At 40.9% G+C, this 24305-nt stretch overlaps 1 protein-coding gene across 2 annotated transcripts in view; it reads right to left on the bottom strand.

Annotated features, from left to right (window-relative positions):
- LOC102688582 (dynein axonemal heavy chain 3-like) overlaps positions 1 to 24305 on the bottom strand; it is a 238715-nt gene that overhangs the window by 196259 nt on the left and 18151 nt on the right. For both annotated transcript variants that reach the window (XM_069192669.1, XM_069192671.1), the window contains exons 3-4: positions 16313 to 16392; positions 3974 to 4085 (exon numbers count right to left, since the gene is read on the bottom strand). In XM_069192669.1, coding sequence (XP_069048770.1) covers positions 3974 to 4085; positions 16313 to 16392 — 192 coding nt within the window. The remainder of the gene's footprint in view (positions 1 to 3973; positions 4086 to 16312; positions 16393 to 24305) is intronic.

A 24305-nucleotide genomic window follows, 5' to 3' on the forward strand; every position in this document is an offset into this window, starting at 1 on the left:
AGTTCCCCGATCCTGGGAGATGTGCCTAACCTGATGGAATCACTGCAGACATTAGGTCCCATAGAAGGGACTGTTCAGTCCCGAGGCCATTCAGCTGATGAGCACCAACACATGACTGGCAACCTATGCTAGCTGAGATCGCCAGTAAAATAAGGGAGAATGGCCTGATTATGCAATGGCACTGGGAAAGAGGATGAGCAGGACAGAGAAAGAGAGTGATTGACCGAAGGAAAAGTGGGAGAATGAGTTAAAGACAGGGACAAGGAAGGAGACAACATTGTCTTGTAGAATCAGTCTAGGGATAGTCTTGTATCTCTGAGGATACCAGAACAAAAAATAAGCAAGTCCATACTTTGGGAGATTTGGTGTTTTGTTAATATGCAGAGATCACTTCATCAACATATGCTTTTTTTCCCCGTTAAAATCAATTCAAGTTTTCCAAGAGCCTTGAGTGTTATCACATTTCAATAAAAACATGGCCAGGAAAGGGCAGACACCTGCCTGGCAGCAACATTTAAAGTGCAGAGTGTTGCATGCTGGTGGCAAAAAATGAAATCATAAACACATGGGAAATGCTGAGCTAGAAGAGGCTACACATTAAAACAGAAATTGTAGGTGTTTATGTTGACACATTAACAACTAAATAAGGCAAGGAAATCAATACAAATGGCAAATGAAATGTAGTTTTGACATTGACAATGTATGATTGTGTTAGAATGTGCAGTGAGACCATGATCATTTTTAAAGGGGCGCACATAATACATGAAATGTCTGCTCAACTGAGACACAAGCTCTCCAGAATGGATCTCTGGGGTGTGATGGATCTGGGCACCTGCATGTGGTCTGATCTGTGTAAAATGGAACATCCTATTTTGCATTGTTTTTTTCTATTGTAAGAAAACTGGTAAGATCTTTTCTGCCCTTTCTCAAAGGTTCATATTTTGGGAAAATCCTTCTCTCATGCATCTCTTCAATATTGACATGGAAATGTACTTTCTGCCTTCCTTTGAATATGTTTAGATCTTTGACTTTCTCTTCCACTTTCCTTTCAGCTGCATTGCGAGGAAGTCCTGTAGGGATCAACCTGCCACCTCAAATGATCTATCTGTCGTGTGTCAAGTTTAAGAATATAGATTCTGCTCTAGATCCCATACAATGTTCAAGTAAGCCACTGGTTTTCATGTGTGATGAATGAAAAGGCTATAGCCAGTAGTAAGTGATAATACAACATTGCAGGTTTGTGTGCCATGAATTTCCAGTGCTAAGATTGTGCTCATCTCAATAAACCCAGCAGCAAAACATCCTCGCAAAACAGGAGCATTTGCTCTGCTCTGCTTAATGGCCAAAACAGCTGGTAACTGGGATCTCGAAGGAGCTGGAGGAGCCTGACGTCAGAGGCACGCTTTGCAGCACGGAGAGGGGGCTGTTTAAAGACAGCTCTGACAGCCAGGCCGCAATTGAGCATCACTCTTTAAAATGCATACTAATGGTGCTGTTGTCACATTTCATTACGCAGTTTTTACTTGCAACATCCCTGCTATCACAGTCGATTAGAGGGGCATTTTAAATGAGATGAAAGTGATAAATGCTCAAAGAGATTAGAGGGGGGGCGTGTGTGGTGCTAGGTGGGGGTGCTGTAGCAAAGCAATACCAGTCTCTGCGGGCAAAGGCTGAGAAATAAAAAAGTAGGCAGGCATTTTGGATTGAAGTATCTGAGGGACTTTTGCTGCAGTGGCGATACATTCTGATTGTGCTTAATAGTACACAGTTAAACTGGCTGCGAGGGACCCCATTTCAAAATGTTGCATTCACAGGAGAATCTGAGATCTAGCTGGACACAAAAACATGTTCGCAATACAATATTTATGCTAATGTTGGAGGATAATGACAATGCATGCCTGAGTTCCGACTTGATTGCTTAGAGAGAAAATTGATTTTACACACTGCACAAAGGTGAACGTTCCCCCTGTCTTCCTCAAATTCCATCAGCAGTCCCTCTACAGTCTCCAGGCCACAGATTAAAAATAACAGTAGGTGAATGAACCATGTTACAAGACGTGCACAATCTCCGGGACCCAATCTAAACCTAAACCTTCATCACTTTCTTTGAGTAAATTCCCCCTGAGATTTTTATTTTACAAGACGTGCACAATCTCCGGGACCCAATCTAAACCTAAACCTTCATCACTTTCTTTGAGTAAATTCCCCCCGAGATTTTTATTTTATACTGTTTTCTTTTCCAAAGAAATGTCCATCCCATCCCTGAATATAATCATCATCATCATCATCCTCATCCTAATCCTCCAAGAATTTGTATATTACTTTTTATTGCAAAGAATCAGGGAATCATAATGTACTTTATATGCGGTATAGGAGGTGACCCTTCTTTATCTGCCACCAAAGTCCAGAAAGTGAAAAGTTACTTCTCAGGTTGAGTTAAGGGGGAATTTCATGGAGGCCAGATTGTTAAGACCCTGAGCTGGAACATCGGAGTTAACATCACTGCTCTTGTGCCATGGGATCCTGAAAGACTCAGTGGTCAGGAACTTTGTGTCAAATCCTCCAACAGCATTGTGTCCTCAGTCATCCTACATTGATTTAGAAATGCTGGCCCAAAGGAAGGAGCGCCACCTACTGATCCACCAATGTCACCTACAGCAACAACCCTGTTTTTTTTTTTGGGAGGTCTTTCATCCCAGTATTGACCAGGCCCAGTCTGGCAGTAATGCGGCTACTTATAAAGGGTAATAAATCATTGACAACAAAAATAGTCAGCTGGCTGTATGTCTCTATAAGAGAGACAGAGCTTTGTCGTGTATTGGATTGTATTATAACATCAATGCTGTTCACAATGAAATGGAAACTTGATGAGAAATGTGATTTTATTCCATGATTAATGCCCGATGACTACTGTTCTGAGCCAAAATGGTTAGTCTATTTGGCCTGAGATCTGCAGTCTCAGACACTGACTGTAGCAACAGCTGCAGCTCCATGTGCAGATCAATAGGACCAGCGAGTCTTTGCCCAGAGGGACTGCCTCTGTCCTCCAATACATTCACTGCCTACATAATAAACTCCATTTGCAGGCAACTCAATATGCTCGACCACTGATCACACTCCAGGAAATGCAATTGAAATGCATCAGAAGTAGAGAATGGCAGTACTACAATAATAATAACTAAAAAAAAAAATCAATACCCCAGAATTGAAAAATGAGGATATAGAGAAAATGAAAGTCGCGAAGCTTCCCTTCCCGAGAGAGAATGTACTTCTAACCTGTATAACATCTTTCTCGGCAGAGAGCTATCACACGGCAAAGCCCAACGCAACACTTCCAGCGGTGCTGTCTAATCTAATCTCTCATCGCCTCGTTGTTTAAAAGCACACGCGCAGCACAACAAAAGAACGAGACCCAGTCATCTGAAAGCTGGGGGTGGCAGTTCATGGAATGAACACATGTTGTGGTTAAAAAAGATCCCCCCCCCCCTCTTCCCCCCAAAGGTCACCAGGGACCAGTGGTTTTGCAGGAGTTGAGTCTTGTTATTCACTAATACCATTCTTGACTTTTTAATAAACGAATAACCCAAGCAGATAAAAAAACAAGCAGCACTACAGCTCAGGTTCAGATGACAAAATAAATGGCTTCTTCACCTGAGAGGCTGTTCTGTACACCCACTGCCTGTGATTGTGAACTGCTCCACCCCAGACATTATCTAGAAGTGCATGGCATCTACAGTACACGTAATGATAGGTTCCAGGGTCTGACAGGTGTGAAGCGTCTGTCTTTTAAATATTGCCCAACATGAGAAGACAACATTGAAGGTTGTGTGACCGTTATCCACTTCTTACTAATGTAAAGTGAGATTACTTTACTGGAAGCCTTGGATGAGCTGGGTTTAGGCATGCAAACTCTTAACGTAACATTGCAACAGTAAAGAAATCCCTTACCTGCCTGCTTCTGGGTGGTTCTTACCTGTAGCTCTGCCTCCTCCAGTGTCTCTTCTCTTCCCTGCAGGGCTCCGTGTTGCCATGATGTTTAGTGACCTTCAGACCTGCCATCTCCTCCTCACTTTGCTCCAGGGGGTCTAGATCAGAGAGAGAAACTGTCAGGGGTTACAATGTCACACTGTTACCACAGGAGAAAGGGGAGAGATGTCCTACTAATTACTGCTGTGATACTGAAGATAGTGCTTCACATTTACGACTGCTGGCTCAGAAGGAGAGGATAGTATTTAACCTCTAAAAATGTAACCACAGAAAACTGCTATATTCTGAAGTGCAGCAAATCAGACTTTCAGAAAACTTCTTAATGTTATAACTCAGTTGGTAGTGAGTTGAGTCAGTTTTACTCCACATTAATGTACATGTAATTTTAAAATGCCAAAGCTTGCAAAAACTGGAAATACATTTGCTCCTTATGAAATATGAGTACCAGGCACATCTTGAAGTTTAACATTTTTATTAGTCTCTCTTCATACAGTACATTCCTCTTTATGTTTAAATGGCTGCCATTCTTTGACTCTTTAATAATAACATATTCCTTTCCAGTGCTCCCCCACAAGGTGGGAGTGTGATAGTACATGACCCTCAAGTATTAATCTCCTATCCTATATCTGGCTGATGCTTTAAACTAATTTTGAAATCAATTCAATGTACCAAAAGTAACTTTTTGTGCACACAATTCAGTTTTCTCTTTTTTCATACATATAACACCTTATCTTTTTTTGATCTTCTCAATGGAATCATGGAGAAGGTCTCAGCAGTCCTGCTCTTTAGATGACTGCAATATATCCTGACATAATTTAAAAAAAAAGAAACCCTAGAAAGATAGTATTTTCTGCACACTGCCAGAAGCAGAGATACAGGTGGCTCAGCAGAACTGATTTTCGAGTTATCCCCTAAATTGGGTTTCAGATTCTGTCTTATTGTTTTCAGTGCTGCTGAGGGGCTCTTGGTAGAGCTAGTCAGGGCGGTTTCGGGACTGAAATGGCTTGACAGGGGAGCGATACAGGTTCTGTGAACCAAGGCCCGGAGCAAGCACTGGAGAAATGAAATCAGCTGTTTCAGCTTTCAGTAAGGCTGACTCCGAAAGCAATCGGGAGCTTAAGTCAATAAAGGCAAAAAAAGCAAGTAAATTGTCTCTCTTTCTCCTGCCCTCGAATTTGATTTATTAAACAAAACCAAAGGACTCCAGAAATCAAATACTTAAAACAACGGGACCTGGATTCTCAGACGCCTGCTACTGTTTGATTGGTACTGTAGCGTGTCTCCACCGCCCAGAGCACTGGAGCTGTAGGAACTTCAAATTTCTCTCAATCGCCATCAAATATATATTTTAGCATGCACTTACTCATGGGTGCATGAAAGTAAATGTCATTTTTGAACATCCCCGATTGAAACAGCTTTCTAGCTCAGCCCTTTATAATGTAGGCGAATTATCAGGGTTTTGGTCACAATGCAAAACCAATGTATGGCCCCAGCAAAAACAATTCTGTAAGCCATTCAATGGACATGCAGGTTACTTTTCTTTAACTCAGCTGATGGACACAGTTCAGAGGCTGTCTGTCTGACTGGCATTAGCTGTTCTACAAAACACCTGCAAACACTACTTTCATCTGAGGAAACTGATCTGTGGCATTTTGCAAAGTGGGGTGATCTGCCCATCTGAGAAACCTAAGAGCTCTGGCAGGGCCTGTGATTCAAGACCCTTTTCTTTTATTATTTAAAACATTTATTTTACATTTGCAAGAGTAAAGTCTAATGAGATAAAAGCAATAAAAAATTAAAAAGTGCATAATAACAGATGATAATCAGAGAGAAAAAGTAAAATACCTGTTAAAAATGAATGAGGAATTGTTGGGCAGACTTTATATGATGGAGGCACATTGGGAGGCAGGGCTGAGAGAAGCTGCTTATAAAACATAATCCTTTACAGATACTGGAACAAGGGATTCATTCTTAAGATAAACAATGATTTGAGGCAAAATAATTTAAATAAAACATCAGTAACAGTGATCTATCAAGTGTGTATAAAGTGTACATATCATAAAAGCATGTTTTTTCCATTTAGGAAAGTAATCCCCTACAAAATAACTATAATGGTTTAAAAATTAACTTTCTTTCCCCAAGACCGTTGATAGGTATCGCTGACATAATAACAGAATCATTAATCAGAGAACCTAGAGAGTTTTGTGCTAAGAAATATGTCTCTGTCCCTTCTTCAAACAATGCTGTCAAGTAAATCTAGTAAAAGGAGAGACGAGAAGACAATTATTCTCTCCCAGTGTTCTCAGTGAAATGCAATAAAGGAGAGAACAACGTATAGAATTTCTCGCCCCCCCCGCAGTCAGTTTTTTTCGAGTGGCAGAAATTCTGAAGCCTGAGTGATCCTTACTGTCAAAGATGGCGTAGGACTGAAACACCAGAGAGGAAAGGCTCCTATCCACAGGCAACGTGATTGTAACCAGTGAGATTTCTTTACCTGCTTCTAAAGGTAAATCTGAGGATGAGCTCAGGAGACACAGACAAGGGTTCAAGGCTAAGATGTTTTAGAAGCATTAAAATCTAGTACCAAAAAGGTTGAATTTCTGTCAGATGCATGCTTACATGTGCCCTGGTTCCGTTTTACATGAGCAACAACAAGGAAGGAAAACAAAAGATATCTCATGTAGGTCGATATGTTGAATCTGTTAATGAATTTATCACTGATTCTGTGACTTTGACTTGATTGTGGGGGAGCAGATCTCATTGTGTCTCAAACAAACCAATGACTATTTTTTAGGCAGACTTTATGCGATAGTGGTGCAGGGAAGCAGTGTTACTTTAAAAAAAGCAAAAGTTACTTTAAAAAAGTAATCCATTACAACTGGTGTAAGGGATTACTTTTTAAAATTAAAAATAATGGACAACTATATCAAGATTCCTTTATCAAACAGACATAAGGTGGTCAAACAAGGGGCTCACGTTATTTTTTATCAAATATTATAATTGTCACAAAAGCATTGTTAAGGTTCTCCTTTTAATGGAGACAAAAAAAAAAACCCTGCACTTCACAGCAGCATGCAGCATTGGGATCAAGTAGTTAAATCTAGGGAGAACATTTATTAGGAATACATGTCCTAGCAAGGATAGCGGGAGGGAAAGCCACTATATTTTCCAGTAACGGCAAGTAATTCTTTTTGCACAAATTGTGGAGGGTAGATGCCTTTTAGTGCCCAGCAGAATCAAGTTTGTCATGTGGTTAGAAAGCAGTAAGTGCAGAGGACATGCATATGATATATTGAAGCTGACTTTACACCCAGGGAATATATTAACTAGACTGGGACCTGATGTTTAGTGTAGCAAGGATAGCACATTCTCAAGATATGATACATAAAGCAATATAGTGTACAGGAAAATGTTATTACTCTCACACACACACACCTTCAAAGTTGGCATTGGATCTGATGTGTTCAACCAGTGCATCAGATGGCGGATCAATAAAACACTTGTTTATCTTACGTTCAGCCTCTGACTACACCTTTACAACTTTTCCCTACCTTAACAAGAGGTTGGACTAAGTCCAAACCACTACATAATAACTGTCTGACTTTATTTCTTTTACTCACAAATTTTCCATTTCTCCACCAGTTTTCCCCTCCTAAAAAAACATTCCTCTTCTGTTCCTTGTAGGTTATATCAGCTGGTTCTCATTAGCTTTGAGTACAAGTGTACTCAATTGAGGCCTGTCAATCTCGCTATCACTCAGTATCCACACCTGATTCTTATCAAGAGCCAAAATGGCTGCTCCCTACGGAAGCCTATTAGGGACCCCTCGGCTTCGCCCCCAAGCCAGGAGTGAAGATATCCTCACACAACTGCTCTGTTGCCAAGGCACAAAGAAGTGGGTATAGGAGATCTCTTTGTGTAGATCCCGCCCTTAGAGGGAATCTGTGTCAGAAACCATACTATTAAAGCAAACCACAGCATTTCAATAAAGGCACATAAACAGGACCCATTTTATAAAGGGTTGAAAAAAAAGGAAGCTCCTTTCAACTCAGCCGAATGCTTTCGCAGCTTCAATGATATTGGCAATGCAATGGACCTGTTGTGCTTATAAACAATCTGCAGAAGTAAATAGGCATTGAATGTAACTGGAAGAATACCTACTTCTAATCAAGTATCTAAATCAAGGTTAATAATTTAAGGTTGAAGTTTCCAACTTTCTGGCATCTTTCCTGCAATGACCTTGCCATCATGATTAAGCAACGTTATGGGGTGAACACAGGTGCACTCAAGTGGATCTTGCATTTTATATGTCTGGGACTGATGGAAGAGTTGTTTAAGAAGGGACTTCTACAAGGAAGCTGTGTAAGACAGGTACAGCAACTTATCAGTTTGAATGAACAACTCAAATTCTCCTCCAACAGGAATGTCAAAGGAATGGATATCTTTTAAAAAAGTCTGTGGTAGAATAGCTTCTTTGCCAATTAAAAAGATTTTTGTAAATTTGTTGAAAGGTTTATTAATGAGGCGGAGGTCATAAATTTCACTATGATTTTTATTCTGAATAGCTACCATTGTTCATGTGGACTGCTCTTTTCTCATTTGATAAGCAAGTCTTTGGACAGGTTTTCGTTTTGATAAAAAAAAATCAATTTCTTTACATGCCTGATGTAGGCAAAGCTTATTTTAGCTTTGGCAGCTGTCAACTGATATCAACCTGTTTTGTTAGACGATCTCTTGTGGAGGTGTCTTAATGCAACACACACACACGAAATGCCAAACACTCTACTTTCTCTGCTAATGAGCTTGAAGAAGTGACCTATGAAAAAGAATTAGGCGTTTATATTGACATATCATTTTCATCTTCGGACCACTGATTCCTAGTCCTGCAGTCCTCCTGTGTCTTCTGGTTTTTGTTACAACAGAGCCCTTAATCACCAGCGCTAATTGCTGCCTGTGTAATGGATCTGATCACTAGTTTAGATCGGGCTTAGACAAGTTCAAGTTTATTTGTCATTCCAGCTATGTACAGGTATACAGGGGATCGAAATATCGTTCCTCCTGGTCCATGGCAACGTGAATACTAAGGATATTTACTGTATGATAAGTATTAAATATATACAGTATGGACTGTATACATTTATAGTATACTGTATATAGTTATATATTTTATATTATGACGGCAACAAATTTGATTCAGTATATATCCTATCCCAATTTACTTAAAATCTGTCTCGCTCCGCCAAATTCTGTATTCCCAAAATTATAAACTCTTAATTTGGACTGCTCAAACTGATCAGTTCTAAAGTATTCTATAAAGTACCCCATATCATGATTACAGTTCCCTCACCTCTGTTAGCCCCATTCTGTGTTGTATTTGTCAACAGTTGAGACTAACCTACTGTCACACCCTCTGCAGCCAGAGGGCGCTCCTTCTCTGTCCTGTCCCTAGTTTCCGGTCTGCTGTCCTTCCTGTCCCTGTCTTTCCCTTGGGCTATATATTTCCGGGTCTTGCACTCTGTCCTGGCTCAGCATTGACGTTCGGATGTCCTGAGACCCGCCTAGCACCAGGGCGCCTCACGTCCGCTCCCTGAGGGCATAGGTTTCTATACGGCATTCCCGAACTCTTTGCACTAATGAGCCCGGGCCTTTTTCCCGTCTCGCCGCTACGCATATGGGTCTTTTTCTACTCTCCTGCTCCCCACGGTTAGTCCCTTTGGACGTCCGTGACACCTACCTGTCACCTTTTTTAGCCACATCAACAAAGCAAGAAAACGGTCATCGGCCGTGCTGTCAACCATGTCTTCCATTTTGGTCTCTGCTGCTGGCATTTCTCGGTCTATGTGGGGAAAGTTAAAACCCCAAACGTCCTTTGCACATAGATTCTTAATAGATTAATTATAATGAAGCAATAAACATCAACATATGTAATTGGTGATGTATTACTGTGCACAACTTTTACAAGTCTGACTGATACAGATTCTCAGAATTAGTTCTCAAGCTAATGAATACTCTTTCAATACATCTAGTTGCTACACCTCCCTCTTCAGTCTTTCCTGCCTGTCCAGAACAGCGTGTATCTGCTAACGTTACATTCATCTCCATCACTCTGGATTATCCATGTTTTTGTGCTTACAATAATATCAATATTGCCACAAAATAGGGTAACTTCTATCTCATGTGCTATGTTTCTAAAATTTAGGTAAAAGGCCCGTTATTTTTGTTTTAATCAGAGAGAACTCCAGATTCAAACTTTCATAATTTTCAAAGGCTTTGAGTAAGTCAGTCCCATGGGTGTCTTCAAGAGCGAAATGCAAATCAGAGAAAAATGGAAGTTACAGAGCAGTGCACTTGTGGACTGGAGGTATTACTTTACTTGATGGTTTGTGGAATGAGATGCGGAACAAGCCATGTTTGTACTACTACTACTACTACTACTAATAATAATAATAATAATAATAATAATAATAATAATAATAATAATAATATCCTACACTTATATGGTGCTTTTCTGGACACTCCACTCAAAGTGCTTTACAGGTAATGGGGACTCACCACCACCTGGATGATGCGACAGCAGCCATAGTGCGCCAGTACACTCCCCACACATCAGCTATCAGTGGGGAGGAGAGCAGAGTGATGAAGCCAATTCATAGAGGGGGATTATTAGGAGGCCATGATTGGTAAGGGCCAATGGGAAATTTGGCCAGAACACTGGGGTTGGCACCACTGCTAGTTTTAAGAGACGTCCTGGCATTTTTAATGATCATAGAGAGTCAGGACCTCGGTTTTATGTCTCATCTGAAGCATAGAGCCTTTTTTACAGTATAGTGTCCCCGTCACTATACTGGGGCATTAGGACCCACACGGACTACAGGGTGAGCGCACCCTACTGGCCCCACTAACACCTCTTCCAGCAGCAACCTCAGCTTTCCCAGGGGTCTACCATCCAGGTACTGACCAGGCCCACACCTGCTGAGCTTCAGTGAGCTGCCAGTTGTGAGCTGGATGGTGATATACTGTAGCTGCGGGCTGGCCACTGTACCCTGGCTTCTACAAGAAATGGCTGGATGATCCTGGATTCAATTAAATCTTTGGTTCATTTAACTACTAATTTCTCAGTTGTCAACTTTCTCATGATCTCTTCTATACTAATCTTCAATTCTTTTAATCCACATAAAGTGATCTAGATTCTGTAATCTTACATTTTCTGATCTGGATTACGTTGACCTGGATTATATGGATTTTACAGAAAATACTGCTTCTGGATCACATTTATTTATTCTTATTACAGATACTTTGGACCACTAATCTCCTTTGTGAAGCAGGAGGTCTTTTTTGCTACAATACAGCCTACAAACCACATCAGACAAAGGGATGTCATTATTAGCCTATGAGACAGAAATTACTTTAAATAAAATGGCAATGCAAAAAACTGTGATGTTACTTTTCAGCTAACTATTCCTAATTAGTTTAAATGAAGTATCTGAAGTATGGGGTGAATATATACTGTATGAAGCATTTCCAAAGGTTAAACCATCTGCTATTCAGCTTCTCTCAATGTTCCTTTATAGGCACTTGTGAAATTTTTGAATTCGTTTGTCACTTTCTCTGTTGCAGGGGTGAATTCAAAATGTGCTGCCTGTGAAATAGAATTCTTCACAGATTGCTGCTTTTGTTTCAGACTGAGTTAGACACGTCTCCTCCTTTTTCTTATTGAGGAAAATTATCGAGTGCACAAGGTGGAGATGCTATATTTTAGCACCCGGGAAAATGCCAGCATTGCTATTCTCTCTGTGCTTCTGTGAATTTTCTAGGTGAATTTCTGAAATTTCCTAGTGACCTACAAAAGATCATTCATCACAGTGAAGAGCAATCACAGAGTTGACGCACAAACAGGTTGAAGTCAAGTGTCGTAGCTGAAACAAAGTCCAGCTCTGGATTTTCTGAATGAAAAGTGCGATTGCATTTTAATGTTTTTGAAAAAACAAAACAATTTGGGGAATAAACTGTAATATGTAATATGTAATGCGATATAATAATATCTAATTTTCAAGGTTCTGTACACTGCGGATCAATATTGTCATTAGAGACGGGCTAAGAAAACTGGGACTGGGTGTTACCAGGTGTGGGTTTTGGGCAAGGAGGTGTAGAGAAGTGTGGAGACTTCAGGACAGTTTGTAAGTTGTGTCATGGAAGTGTGTTTGAATGGCAGGGTAACAGAATCAGCAGCTGAGAAAAAATGAAATCCGGGGTGTATAAGACATTATATAACAATGATTTAAGTTCTCATGCAGCACTTATTTAAGATTTGCTGACCCTACGGTTTTTGAAACTCACACCAGGTGCTTTACTTATATAACGAAGAGCACCGTTAACAAAACGAGTAGATTTCATGCTTCGTGCAAACTAAGCCTTGGACTCCGTTCAAACCATTGCAAGGCTTACCAAAGACGCCTGAATGTAGCCTTGTAAAATCAGAAGATCAATAAAAAAAACAGATATCTGCTTTTAATATAGTTAATGTTCTAATGCTCATAGTTAATGTTCAGTCACTGCTCTCACTGCAAGAATACTTGGTCTGCAAAAGAAATGACTGAGGAGCTTCAAATCCAGATTATAAAATGAAAACGCACACTTTTATAAAATGTATCATCTAAAATAAGATTAAAATAAAATTCTGAAAGGAAGAATGTGTTATCCTTGCATTTGCACAGCTCTTTTTAACATTTTGCTCCTCCTCTTTTGACACGCAGAGAGATATTAAGCATGCGAAGAACTCCTAAGAAAGCCAGCATGATTACCTCATGCATGATACAACTGCTATCACCTGGGTTAATAACGCTGAAAAATGTTTTCTATGTCCTAAATGTCTCTACACCCTGCTCCACATTCATACGACAGCATACCTGACAGCAATGCAGTTTCTTAAAAAACAACAAATCAAATGGGTTGCAACGGGTTAATGCTTTACTTATTGTTTGAAGAATATAGTGAGCAATAAAGCTGGCATTATGCCTACTGTATGTCTGCTTTTATATGTTCAACCTCTTGAAACAGAACTCTGTGTGGTAGAAGAAGAGGCTATGTGGTTGGACCCATCACAATGGTTAAATCTGAGGTTACCCTTTTATAATGGGCGTTTCCCACCTTTGTTTTATATTTCAGATTAAACGGCTTGTTTCTATTAACTTAGATTTTGAGCTTATAGTTGTGAAGTTATTAATTTGTGTGGCTGACACCTTTATCCTCAATGTCTTACATTTTTACTCGTTTATGCAACTGGGTATTTTAGCGTAGGTACAGAAACTTAATAAAATGAGGCTGCTCAAGGGTGATGCAACCCACTGAACGTGGAATCCATTAATCTTAATTCCTGAACTTTGGGAAGTGGACAGCTAGTCCACTTGGAGAATAAATCAAATTCCAAAAAACTTCAGATCCATGATTTTCATTTTGATGTTTCCACACCATCTATTTTTAAAATAATTGACAAATCTAGTTATATCCAAAAGGGAAGCAAGTTCTTACAGACTTCACCATTCTTCACTCTCGAAATTCAATTGAAGATTCTCTCTACTCATAATGTTCTCATCACACAGAAGAAAATATCAGAAAAGCCCAACAGGCACCACCAACAAGCAGCTTGTCTGTTTGTGTACCATCTGTGGAGGTGGAGAGACCCCATCATTTCATATTCAACAGAGCTGTCGACCATACTGTTCCCCATGCTGTGTGTATATTCAGAAGAATTAATGCGAACTGAAAACGTGGGAGGAAAATTAAACACAGCTATTTATGAGCTATCTCACTCTGTAAACTTTGAAAAAGTAATTAACTGAATCTGTGAGAGCACAATAAATATTATAAGGGATAATCACTTAAGATTTTGCTTTCTCTTTTATTTGTAGTGTATAATTATTTATTGATCACATCTGCTTCTGGACTGATATTTGATTTTTACTCCTCCAAAATCCCCAGGTGACACAGACACTGGAGGCTCTGTACATCTTTCAAACTTGAACATGAGACAGGACAACATGCATGGGTAACATTGGGTGATGAAGACTACAGTACATAAATAAATGACTAGTTATACTGTACCTCTTCTAATGCAATAATGTAATAAGAGTTTAATCCTCCTCACTGAAAGAAGCATAACTTATTTTTAGATGGGTCATTTTAAGGCACTAATTAGCTAAATTATGTACTGTAGGTAAGAGCTCAGTCAGAATGCAGATCTGCAGACTCCATGGCACTACAGCTGGAGTTGTGCACCTGCCACAGGAACATCCCCTCAGCTGTCCTTTGGGGAAAGCTGATACAAACGTAGGCCTAAGGGTTAATACCAAAACTCAGTCCAGGTACAGTATGTTGTGCAGTGGTCAGGGCTTCTTCTAACCACGAAACCTCTATTAGGATACAGGTGTTGCTCCCTTGGGCAGTGCATCAGTAAAAGACAAACCTGTATACAGTAAACGAGCACATGAGTAAATTTGGATAAGGAGAGTGAGAGCGTGTCCTCACTATCCCCAAAGGGGCAATTTGTTTTACAGCAGCAGACAATACAAAGAAAACACACAAACAATACAACACAGACGTGAACAAGAGAATCATCTTTCAAAGGGTGTGAAGAGTCCCCTAGGATGGAATATGCTTGATGCAAGACCAGTAACAGATATACATGGGATGGGGCCGAAAGATCAGCACCACTGCACGTTCTGACACAGTTTGACAGTATTTCACAGTTTGTTCTTGCTGCTCAGATTCAGATTTCCAAACAAGCTGATCAGGGCAGGAGGTAAAACAAATTCAATAAAAGACTGATAACACATGATCAACAACAAATTATCAACCTTAAAATGTCAGAGCTTAGTTAAGAAAAATAGACCACATTGCCTATTTGAAAAAATAGAATAAGATAAAAGTGTCAGCCTCATAATTAAAGCAGTGGGAGGCCACTGTCCATTGACTTTGATGTCTCTAATACGTGGATCCAGGCCGTAGTTGAGTAGCAGATGACTCAGGGTGGTGATGTAGGTTTTAAAGATTCATCTAAAACTGGAAAACTTGCACTCTGTAAATTTTCTAAATGGACTGAGACAATATCTTTCTGACGAACATCTCTGGAACAGGATGAACAGAGGCTTTGTTCATTTATTTTTAAAACTATAACACTTCAGCGACTGTAAATATTCAGAATATTCCCAAGAATTTCCTGGTCCTTCTAAGCCAATTCTCCACACTAAAACATCAATTTAACAGACAACTTCAAGAAGAGAGCTTTAGAGGAGCCATAAACACCAGTTTTATGGACATCTGCAAGAACAAATCTCCCTAAATCCACACCTTAATCACTGGAAAGAAACCTCAGAGAAATAGTCACACAAACATATTTTTTTTTGTTTTCTTGTCTTTCCTTTGACTCTATTTCCCATGCCAAGCAACTGCTATATATACTGTATATATTTTCTAGATCTCCTTACTCTGTTTTTTTCTACCTTCTGAAGTGCTGTTATGAATAATTTACAAATGCATCTATCACCATCCCTTGGAACATGTCTGGAAAAGCCGAGACCTTCACTCCCACACGATGAAGAGCACAGGAGGGTATAACTGACAGATAATAGGTCTCTGGAGCTGATTTTTAAAAAAACATTTTATGGGGGGAGCAATAAGGTCTTTGACACAGACATTTTAAAGTCTATTGAAGGGAAACTGCCAGTTAACCCAGCGATGCAGGCATAAAGCACATACAAAAGGAAAGTCAAGAAGCTAAACAGGAAAAAGGCAGTAACTGCTAATGATACTGAAAGGTGCTTCCTGCAGGAACACACTGTCCTGTGGAGGACACTATAGCAATCTGCATCAAACCCAGCTCTAATCTGAAACTGATTCGATAGGCATCTCCATTCATCAAACATCAAGCTCATTTTCATTACTTAAGATCATACGTGGACGAAACACAAATACACAGGTTTTGGAATGCCTCCCATCACAGGTTAAGGTAATATTTAAAATGGTACTAGGGATATGTTTTGGACAGGCCCACAATCATCCCAGTTCTCTTTGTGCAGTGCGGATTGTCTGCTTTTATTGTATGGGCACAGGTGACTTGCCCATAAAAAATAAAACTTCGGATTTGAATGAAAACAAGACAGATCTGTAGCTCTTTAGGATCCGGCTTTCAGATTCCAAAACTACATCTGGCTGCTGAAACCACACTGCCTTCAGGTAAAAGAGATCTCTGGAGCTCAAGGACATTTATAAGATGAACAGGGAGAGAAGGGCGAGGGGAGAGCACCACCAGTGAGTAATTCAGCCTTACCATTGGAGCCGAGGAGCTTATAGATGAAATATGTGGAGAAGTCTTGGGCTGCAGGGCTGTAACTGTTCCCAATTGAGTCACTACAGCAGTAAAGAGACAGAGAGAAAGAGAGAGAGAGCGCTTTTTAAAAGATAAAAAAATATATATTCTTACTCTCTCAGCTGCCTTTGCAGAACAGGCAAGAAATTATAGCCAGCTCAGCAACTGGGAAAAAGGATTTACTTGTATTAGTGTACAAAGAAGCGAAAGGGCTAGGAGCTGAGTCCAACTCCCGCACCAAGTTCACAATACAGACAACAGCTACATTTTCACAGTCTCTTCTGTTAAATCTATCAGCGGACAAAAGGAAAATACTGGATCAACAGCGGCAATCACTTCATCTGCCTGGATGTTGGTTGCAGTTGTAACAAATATGGGACCAGTTTAGCTTCATATTCTTCTGCCTTACTTCTTACTTTTGTATTCTGTTAAAAACAAATCAAAGCTTTTTTTATCTTGTGTAGGAAGCAATGATGTGTAACTGCTGGTCTGGGAACATTCTGCAATAATTTATCTCAAACAAAAGTTAAGAGAGAACACTAGATCGATGTTCTGAGGGTGGACTAATGTAACTCTGATAAGCACGTTTGTTGACAGTTGCTGCCCTGTTTTTGCACTAAAATACAAAATCAGCTGGTTGTGGATCAAAAAGAACTTCACAAAAGTTCTCTAAATGAAATGAACTTCTCCTACGGATGGAGGCCAGGATGTATTCTTTTTAAGAAAGTTAAAGCTACAAATGAAGCGATCCACCTGGTCACTTGGTTGCTGGTATAACAGAGCCTGGTGCACTGAGTGACGTCACCCTCCTCTGAAATCTAGACAGTGTTGAACTCTGCTGTGGCATGCAGTAGGACCTCTCTTGATGTGGTTATCCATTAAGTTATCCATTGTCTAGGTTATCCATTAAGTCATCCATTGTCTAGGGAAGGGCGCTGTGTGTGCTCAGGGCGGGGAGAACTGAACTTGTCACACTAGCAGGTCTGAAGACCTCAGCATCTCAACCAGCTGCTTTGAAACATTCAATGCAAGTGGTTTCAAGATCATAGTTTCGAAGTTTGTTCCAGACACCCACAATTCTATCCATTCATCCAGTTACTACCTGCTTTATCCAATACAGGGTTGCAGGAGAGCCGAAGCCTCTCTCGGCAAGCAAGAGGTGCAAGACAAAACTATACCTTGGACATGACTCCTTCATAGGCCACCTACCCACAACTCTTTGCAAAAAATTGTACTGAAACACCGAACAGCAAGCATTAGAGTGCTTTATCCCTATCCTAAATTTCAGTGAAGTGTAATGTGGAACGGGCTTTAATCATGATGTAGGTGTTAAAATTGCACATTCTTTGTCAAGAGTGTGGGAAAATGGGAACAAAAGACAAAAGAAGGGTGAGGGAATGGGTAAAGGCTGCCTTCAGCTGGTCTGAGATCCAGTGACACAGTTGCCATACCCAGCCACGCAGAAACAGCAACATGTGGAAATGCAGCCTATGCAACACAAACATGCTCACTCTTTAATTAACCTTCTACCTGCTTGCACCTCAGCCCTGTCCTGGAAGCAAACCAATCTTCATTTGACACGACGTCTCTGCCGAGGAGGAAAATGTATCGTTCATTTCAAGAGTTTCTTGAGAACAAGCCCTTCTAACTTTCTGGAGGAATCACCAAGGGGATAGAAATTCAGAATGTGGCAAAAACAATTTAGCTCATGAAAGCAAAACAAAGCCTTTATGCCTAAAGAGATAACAGAATAATGCAGTATTTGCAATTCATTATAACAATACTGAATTGGATTATGCTTTAAATTTAATTTATACTAGAGCTGCATGTCTCTGGGTGAAACTTGCTCTGTGCAGAATTCCCAGCAGGCAGAGGTAACTTTAAACTGAGCAGCATGTGCTGGCCTGATAATCTTCCCTAAAGATCGGAAGAACAGCGGTGCCTCTGGTTATCAGCCTCATTAGCTGTAATATTTGATAAAATTCTAATAGGACAAAATTTACTGTCATATTACAGACACATGGTATGGGGGTCCTTGAGGGCTGGAGGGTCTTCTGGAATCAGCTTGTTTTAAGATTATTTTTTAATCCACTTAACCACATAATGGAAAATGTTAAGACACCTGTAAAAATGCCATATTGCATCGGTTCAGTGCAGGATTTGCTCAGTGCCATAACTGCATGTCTGAACTTGGCAATTTCTCCCCCAAACTCATGAAGAGGAAATGTTCAACTATTAAATATTAGGTTATAGTGCACAGATTTTAAATGGCACTATATACTTTATTGTATAACAGTTTTAATGGACAGCCCACTAAGCCCAAGGCCCTACTGAAAGCTGTCAGTATATTACAGTGCCGTTAGTCCACTGTCTGATCATTAAAAAGGCACTGCTAAACTCCAGCACCGCAGGAAATTGTTCTGAAAGCAGATGGCAACAGGGATAACAATTAAAATATCTTTCAGCTGAAATAAATGCAGAAAATCACTATTTGGATGGCGTATTAGATTAATCAGGAACCTGGAGGGCTGTTAAAATACGTACATAGGAAATGTAAATTAGGGTTATGTTGTATGGATTACATATACTGCTACAGACCAAACAGGTTGTTTTTTACTCACTGCTTTAATGTCCATTGAACAGTATGATACTGTTGCTACTGTGCATAGAGATGTATAAACCATTTTAAGCAGGGACCTACAGGTTTCCATGCAAAAGGACTTAAAGACTCAGGTTATAAAATTTGAAACCCCAAGAAATTATCCCCAAAATCTGAATTCTAAATACCACACTCAGTAACACTGCTGCAATGTTTCTTTCTCTATGTGGTGTGTACAGTAAATTTGTTTTGGGACCATTCTAAAAGAATAAATGAAGCATACTGTATGCAAAACCTCTTACAAAATGTAAAATGTATTTATCCCCTTCTACAGAAATAAAATATCAACCAATGAATGTACAGTAAGCAGCAATACTTCAACAGCAATCTGTGTCTGATAAGTAAGGTCAATATGGAAACGTGGCAGTTCTAGAAACTTTAGGCAGCTGAACTAATCATACTCCATCCTGTTGTGATTGTATCACTTCTGCAGAAACAGAAAAGGATAGAAAAGAGAGAGATCTGAGGGTTAATCAAAGCCTGGAGCTGTGTGTTCCAGAACGCAGGCAATCGTATAAAGCTTTTCAGATCAGAGTCTGGGTTTTCACATTTTGTACTCGAATTGCATCATTCTGTTATTTTGTAATGCTGAAGGACTGCTGATTATTGGCACGTTTCCCTGTATTAAAATACCTGGGGATGTTTTGAAATATTGCTGCTTGCCTCCCGGCAATGTTTAACCCTTCAGCATGGAAAGATAAAGAACTGTGGTCCTGACTGCCTAGGACCTGTGATCCTGTCACGTCTAGAACAGCAGTGCCAGCAGGGACACAATTTGAAAACGCCTGGGACAAAATAAAAAGAATTAATTAATTGATTCTGTTGCTGAATCTGTACAGTTCAGTGCACCGAGATGCAGCTACTGTATTCACCTGGAATGAAACACACACAAGGAAATATTCGTGCTCCAGCACAGCTGTAGCAAAGGCACGGGAATTAAAGAAAGAGAAAAAAATAACAAGTGCACACACACACACACACACACACACACACACACACACACACAGAGATGGGATTTCTCTAGCTTTTCCGTGTTCGCCCATCTCTGTTCTTCTGGTTTAAAGTTGATGGATGGCTGTATCTGGGGTCGCAAATAAACCTGGCAATAAGGAATGCGGGCAGAAGATTTGTGTTATCAGGGACATCAAGAGGCTTGCTGCAGTGGTTATTAACAGATACCTCTCCTGCTGGAGGCAAAATCAATCATGGTGATAACGGGGGCTGACGACGGGGCAGGGAGGCCAGGGCGCTAGGTGCCAGTGCCCCCCCACACCTATTAAACTCCCCCAGGGACACTTACGCCTCCGACGTGACCCAGCTGCACAGTTCATCACCACAGAGGCCTTAGACTAACCTCCTCCTCCTCACTTATCAGCTCATCTGAGCAGACAGCAAGGGCGGAAGAATTGCTTGTCTGCAGACACCGCAACAAACTTAAAGATGCGGTCGGGGAATTCTGGGATAGTGGCCGTCAGGGAATTGCCTGCTGAAGAAAAGTTTCGGATTTTTGGGGATGTGAAGCCAGTCAACCCCCTACGCCTGCAACACGGCACACTTTTGTCTTCCGTCGGCCTGGGCTGTCAGGGGCCCAGTCATGACACCCGGCAGGGCTGTTCCTGGGCTCTCTTGGCGCTGCCTGGGCTATCGTTCCGGACTCACGTTCCATGGGGTTGACGCCGCTGCACCACAGGTGTCAGAACTGAAGGAGCCGCAGGGCTGTCACAGCCACCACTGACCTCCGCGACGGAGGAGGCTCCCGCTCAGACGGTCAGCTGGGGATTGGGGGGCTGGAGAGCTGGAAAGCAAGACCGACTCCAGCTGTCACTTTTTAGACTGTAGCGAAGAAAAAGAGGGGCTTTGACAAGCTTGGGAGTTGACGCTTGTCGGCGCCGTGGGGAAAGAGACAAGTGCTTTAGGAGCTTGCCTTTGTGTGATGGTGTGTCACCGCGGTCCCCAGCCCTGGTCCTGGAGTAACACTGGGCCTTCTGGGTGTTGCTGCATTCTTAATCATAGGCGAATTGATTTCAATTTTCTATTCAGGGTATACCTGTAAACTCACGGTCAGGTCTTAAAACTTTAAATGATATTTGTAATTGGAATCATCCCTTTTGTACTGATTTCAGGCTTCAGAACTGCCACTGTTGAGGTGTCATCATAAATGTGGCCAAATGGACCTCTGCAGAAGGAAAAATTGCCCATTGTTGGTGATAGAGTGGACGTGCCACCTCACTGGGGCCTGTCTGCCACAGTGTCATTCTCACCTGTGGAATTGTCTGATTCAGGATCATTCTTGCATGCTGATGTATCTGATGCAGTGTCATCTCACTGTGAACATGGCAGAAACAGTCTACTCTACACATGTGCCTGGGAGCATGATTAATAAAGTTTCATCACTACCAGTTATTGTGTCTGATACAGTGTCACCTCTGTCTGTGGGTGTGTCTGATACAGTGTCATCACTACCAGTTATTGTGTCTGATACAGTGAAATCACTACCTGTGGGTGTGTCTGATACAGTGTCACCTCTGTCTGTGGGTGTGTCTGATACAGTGTCATCACTACCAGTTATTGTGTCTGATACAGTGAAATCACTACCTGTGGGTGTGTCTGATACAGTGTCACCTCTGTCTGTGGGTGTGTCTGATACAGTGTCATCACTACCAGTTATTGTGTCTGATACAGTGAAATCACTACCTGTGGGTGTGTCTGATACAGTGTCACCTCTGTCCGTGGGTGTGTCTGATACAGTGTCATCTCTACCTGTGGGTGTGTCTGATACAGTGTCATCACTACCAGTTATTATGTCTGATACAGTGAAATCACTACCTGTGGGTGTGTCTGATACAGTGTCACCTCTGTCCGTGGGTGTGTCTGATACAGTGTCATCACTACCAGTTATTGTGTCTGATACAGTGAAATCACTACCAGTTATTGTGTCTGATACAATGAAATCACTACCTGTGGGTGTGTCTTATACAGTGTCATTTGTACCACAGGTTATCAATTGATCAACTAGTAAAAGCTGTTTAGTAAAAAAATAACTAGCACGTTGAGGAGATGCTGCACATGCTCTGTGTACTGAAATTATGAGAATCTGCACCCTTGAATTAGAGTATTTTTGACACTGCAGGACTTTGACACTCTTCAAGACTGACTGAAAAAACAAGTTAAAAAACAACATGCAAGCAATTAAAGCAAGTAATCAACTGGGACTGGAGCTGCAGAGCTGAGTTGGAATGAAACCCATCAGATACAGATACCAGGACTAGGATTAGGAGCCACTCGCAGATCCAGCAGCTCACTGACTGATGGCTGACACTGTTCTGCAAAACCTTCTTGGCTGACATCTGTTAGCCAGCCCCCCTCCTGGTTATGTAATAGTTTCTCCCTCTGTACTGCCCGCCCTCTCTCTGCCTTTATTAACATCCACTGTAATAGACTACACATATTTACAAAATATATTCAAGTATACTTAATAATTTAAAGGGATTAAATATTAAACACAATAATAAAGCATTTATGATGGCATACTTGAGATAAACAACCATCACAAACGTTCTTTGCTGAAATAGTTTAAAGCGTTTATGTGCAAGGATTGGTTTCTTTGCTCTTCCTGTACCAAAAATGCACAAAAGAGAAATTGTTTTATCTTTATTTTTATTAATGCGGGAAATGCAGAATTTGACATTACCATACTTTCCAGTCTTTTTTCTGTATGTTGGATTCAATTAACACTTTTTACATTCAAATAATTAATTTACAAGGTCATTCTATATTTTTTCTTTACTAAAGCTGATGTGTTTTAAATGACATTCATTTACTTTTCTCTGCCTTACCTTCTGCTAGCATTTCCTAATGTTACAATATTGTATATTTTAGCAAAAAAGGACCAAAAAAAGGACCTCACCACACATCAGCTCTCAGTGGGGAGGAGAACAGAGAAGCCAATTCATAGATGGGGATTATTAGGAGGCTATGATTGGTAAGGGCCAATGGGAAATTTGGCCAGGACGCTAGGGTTACTTATACTACTTATACTTATACGTATACTACTTATACTTTCGAAGGAATAAGTCTCTGCTGAACCCTATTTCCATCCAGGGTGAGGGACATAGATCGTGGGGCAGTCCTACAAGTACTTAGGGGTACACCTGGATGATAAGCTGGTGTGTGGTCTGGTGACACTGACGCCCTGTCCAAGAAAGGTCAGAGCCGACTCTATTTTCTTAAGAGGCTCAGGTCCTTTGGTGTGTGTGGAATACTGCTACACATTTTTTATGAATCAGTGGTGGCAGCGCCCATCTTCTAAGCTGTTGTGTGCTGATGCAGGCTCAATAAACTCATCAAGAAGGCTGGCTCTGTGTTGGGGCTGAGCCTTGACCCGCTGGAGGTGGTGGCTGAGAGGAGAATGCTGACCAAGCTCACAGCCATCATGAACAACACCTCTCATCCGCTTCATGGGACTGTTACTGGGCAGCGGAGCACATTTAGCAATAGACTGCTCCAGCTACGGTGTTCAAGGGAATGTTTCCGCAGGTCTCTCCTCCCGTCAGGGTGTATAACGCTGCCCCAGGCTAGGACTGTTAGCCCTTCATTTGCTCCTCTATGGACAGCATGTTTACTCCATTGTACTTTTTGGACAATCAGTCTGTATAAACCTATGCACATTTTGCACATATTTTATTGTTTTTACAGTGACTATGATCAGCACATTTTTCACACACCTATGTATTTATGTATTTATTTTATTTTATATTTATTTCGTATAATTTTTCATCTATTCTGATGTCTGTTTTTGCTTGTCTTGGGCTGGACTGCTGTAACACATCAATTTCCCTTCGGGATCAATAAAGTCTTATCTATCTACTTTTTTCGAGAAACGCCCTGGGATTTTTAATGACCACAGAGAGTCAGGACCTTGATTTTTACGTCTCATCTGAAGGACAGCGCTTCCTTACAGTATAGCATCCCCGACACTATACTGGGGCATTAGGACCCACATGGACCGCAGGGTGAGCACCCCCTGCTGGCCCCACTAACACCTCTTCCAGCAGCAACCTTTTTTTTTCCCAGGAGATCTCCCATCTACTGTAGGTACTGACCAGGCTTAGCTTCAGTGGGTTGCCAGTTGTGAGTTGTAAGGTTATATGGCTGCTGTAGATTTTATTCCTGTCTTTAAAATGTAGTGTTTGATTTGTGTATGAAAGGGTTAAATTCCATTCTTGCTGGAAAAAAAAAACTCTGGTTGTGTGGAACGTTTGAGAGTGTGGGACATTTCAGAGCAAAAACTGCAGT

Source organism: Lepisosteus oculatus, chromosome 7, assembly GCF_040954835.1.
Source record: "Lepisosteus oculatus isolate fLepOcu1 chromosome 7, fLepOcu1.hap2, whole genome shotgun sequence".
NCBI lineage: Eukaryota > Metazoa > Chordata > Actinopteri > Semionotiformes > Lepisosteidae > Lepisosteus > Lepisosteus oculatus.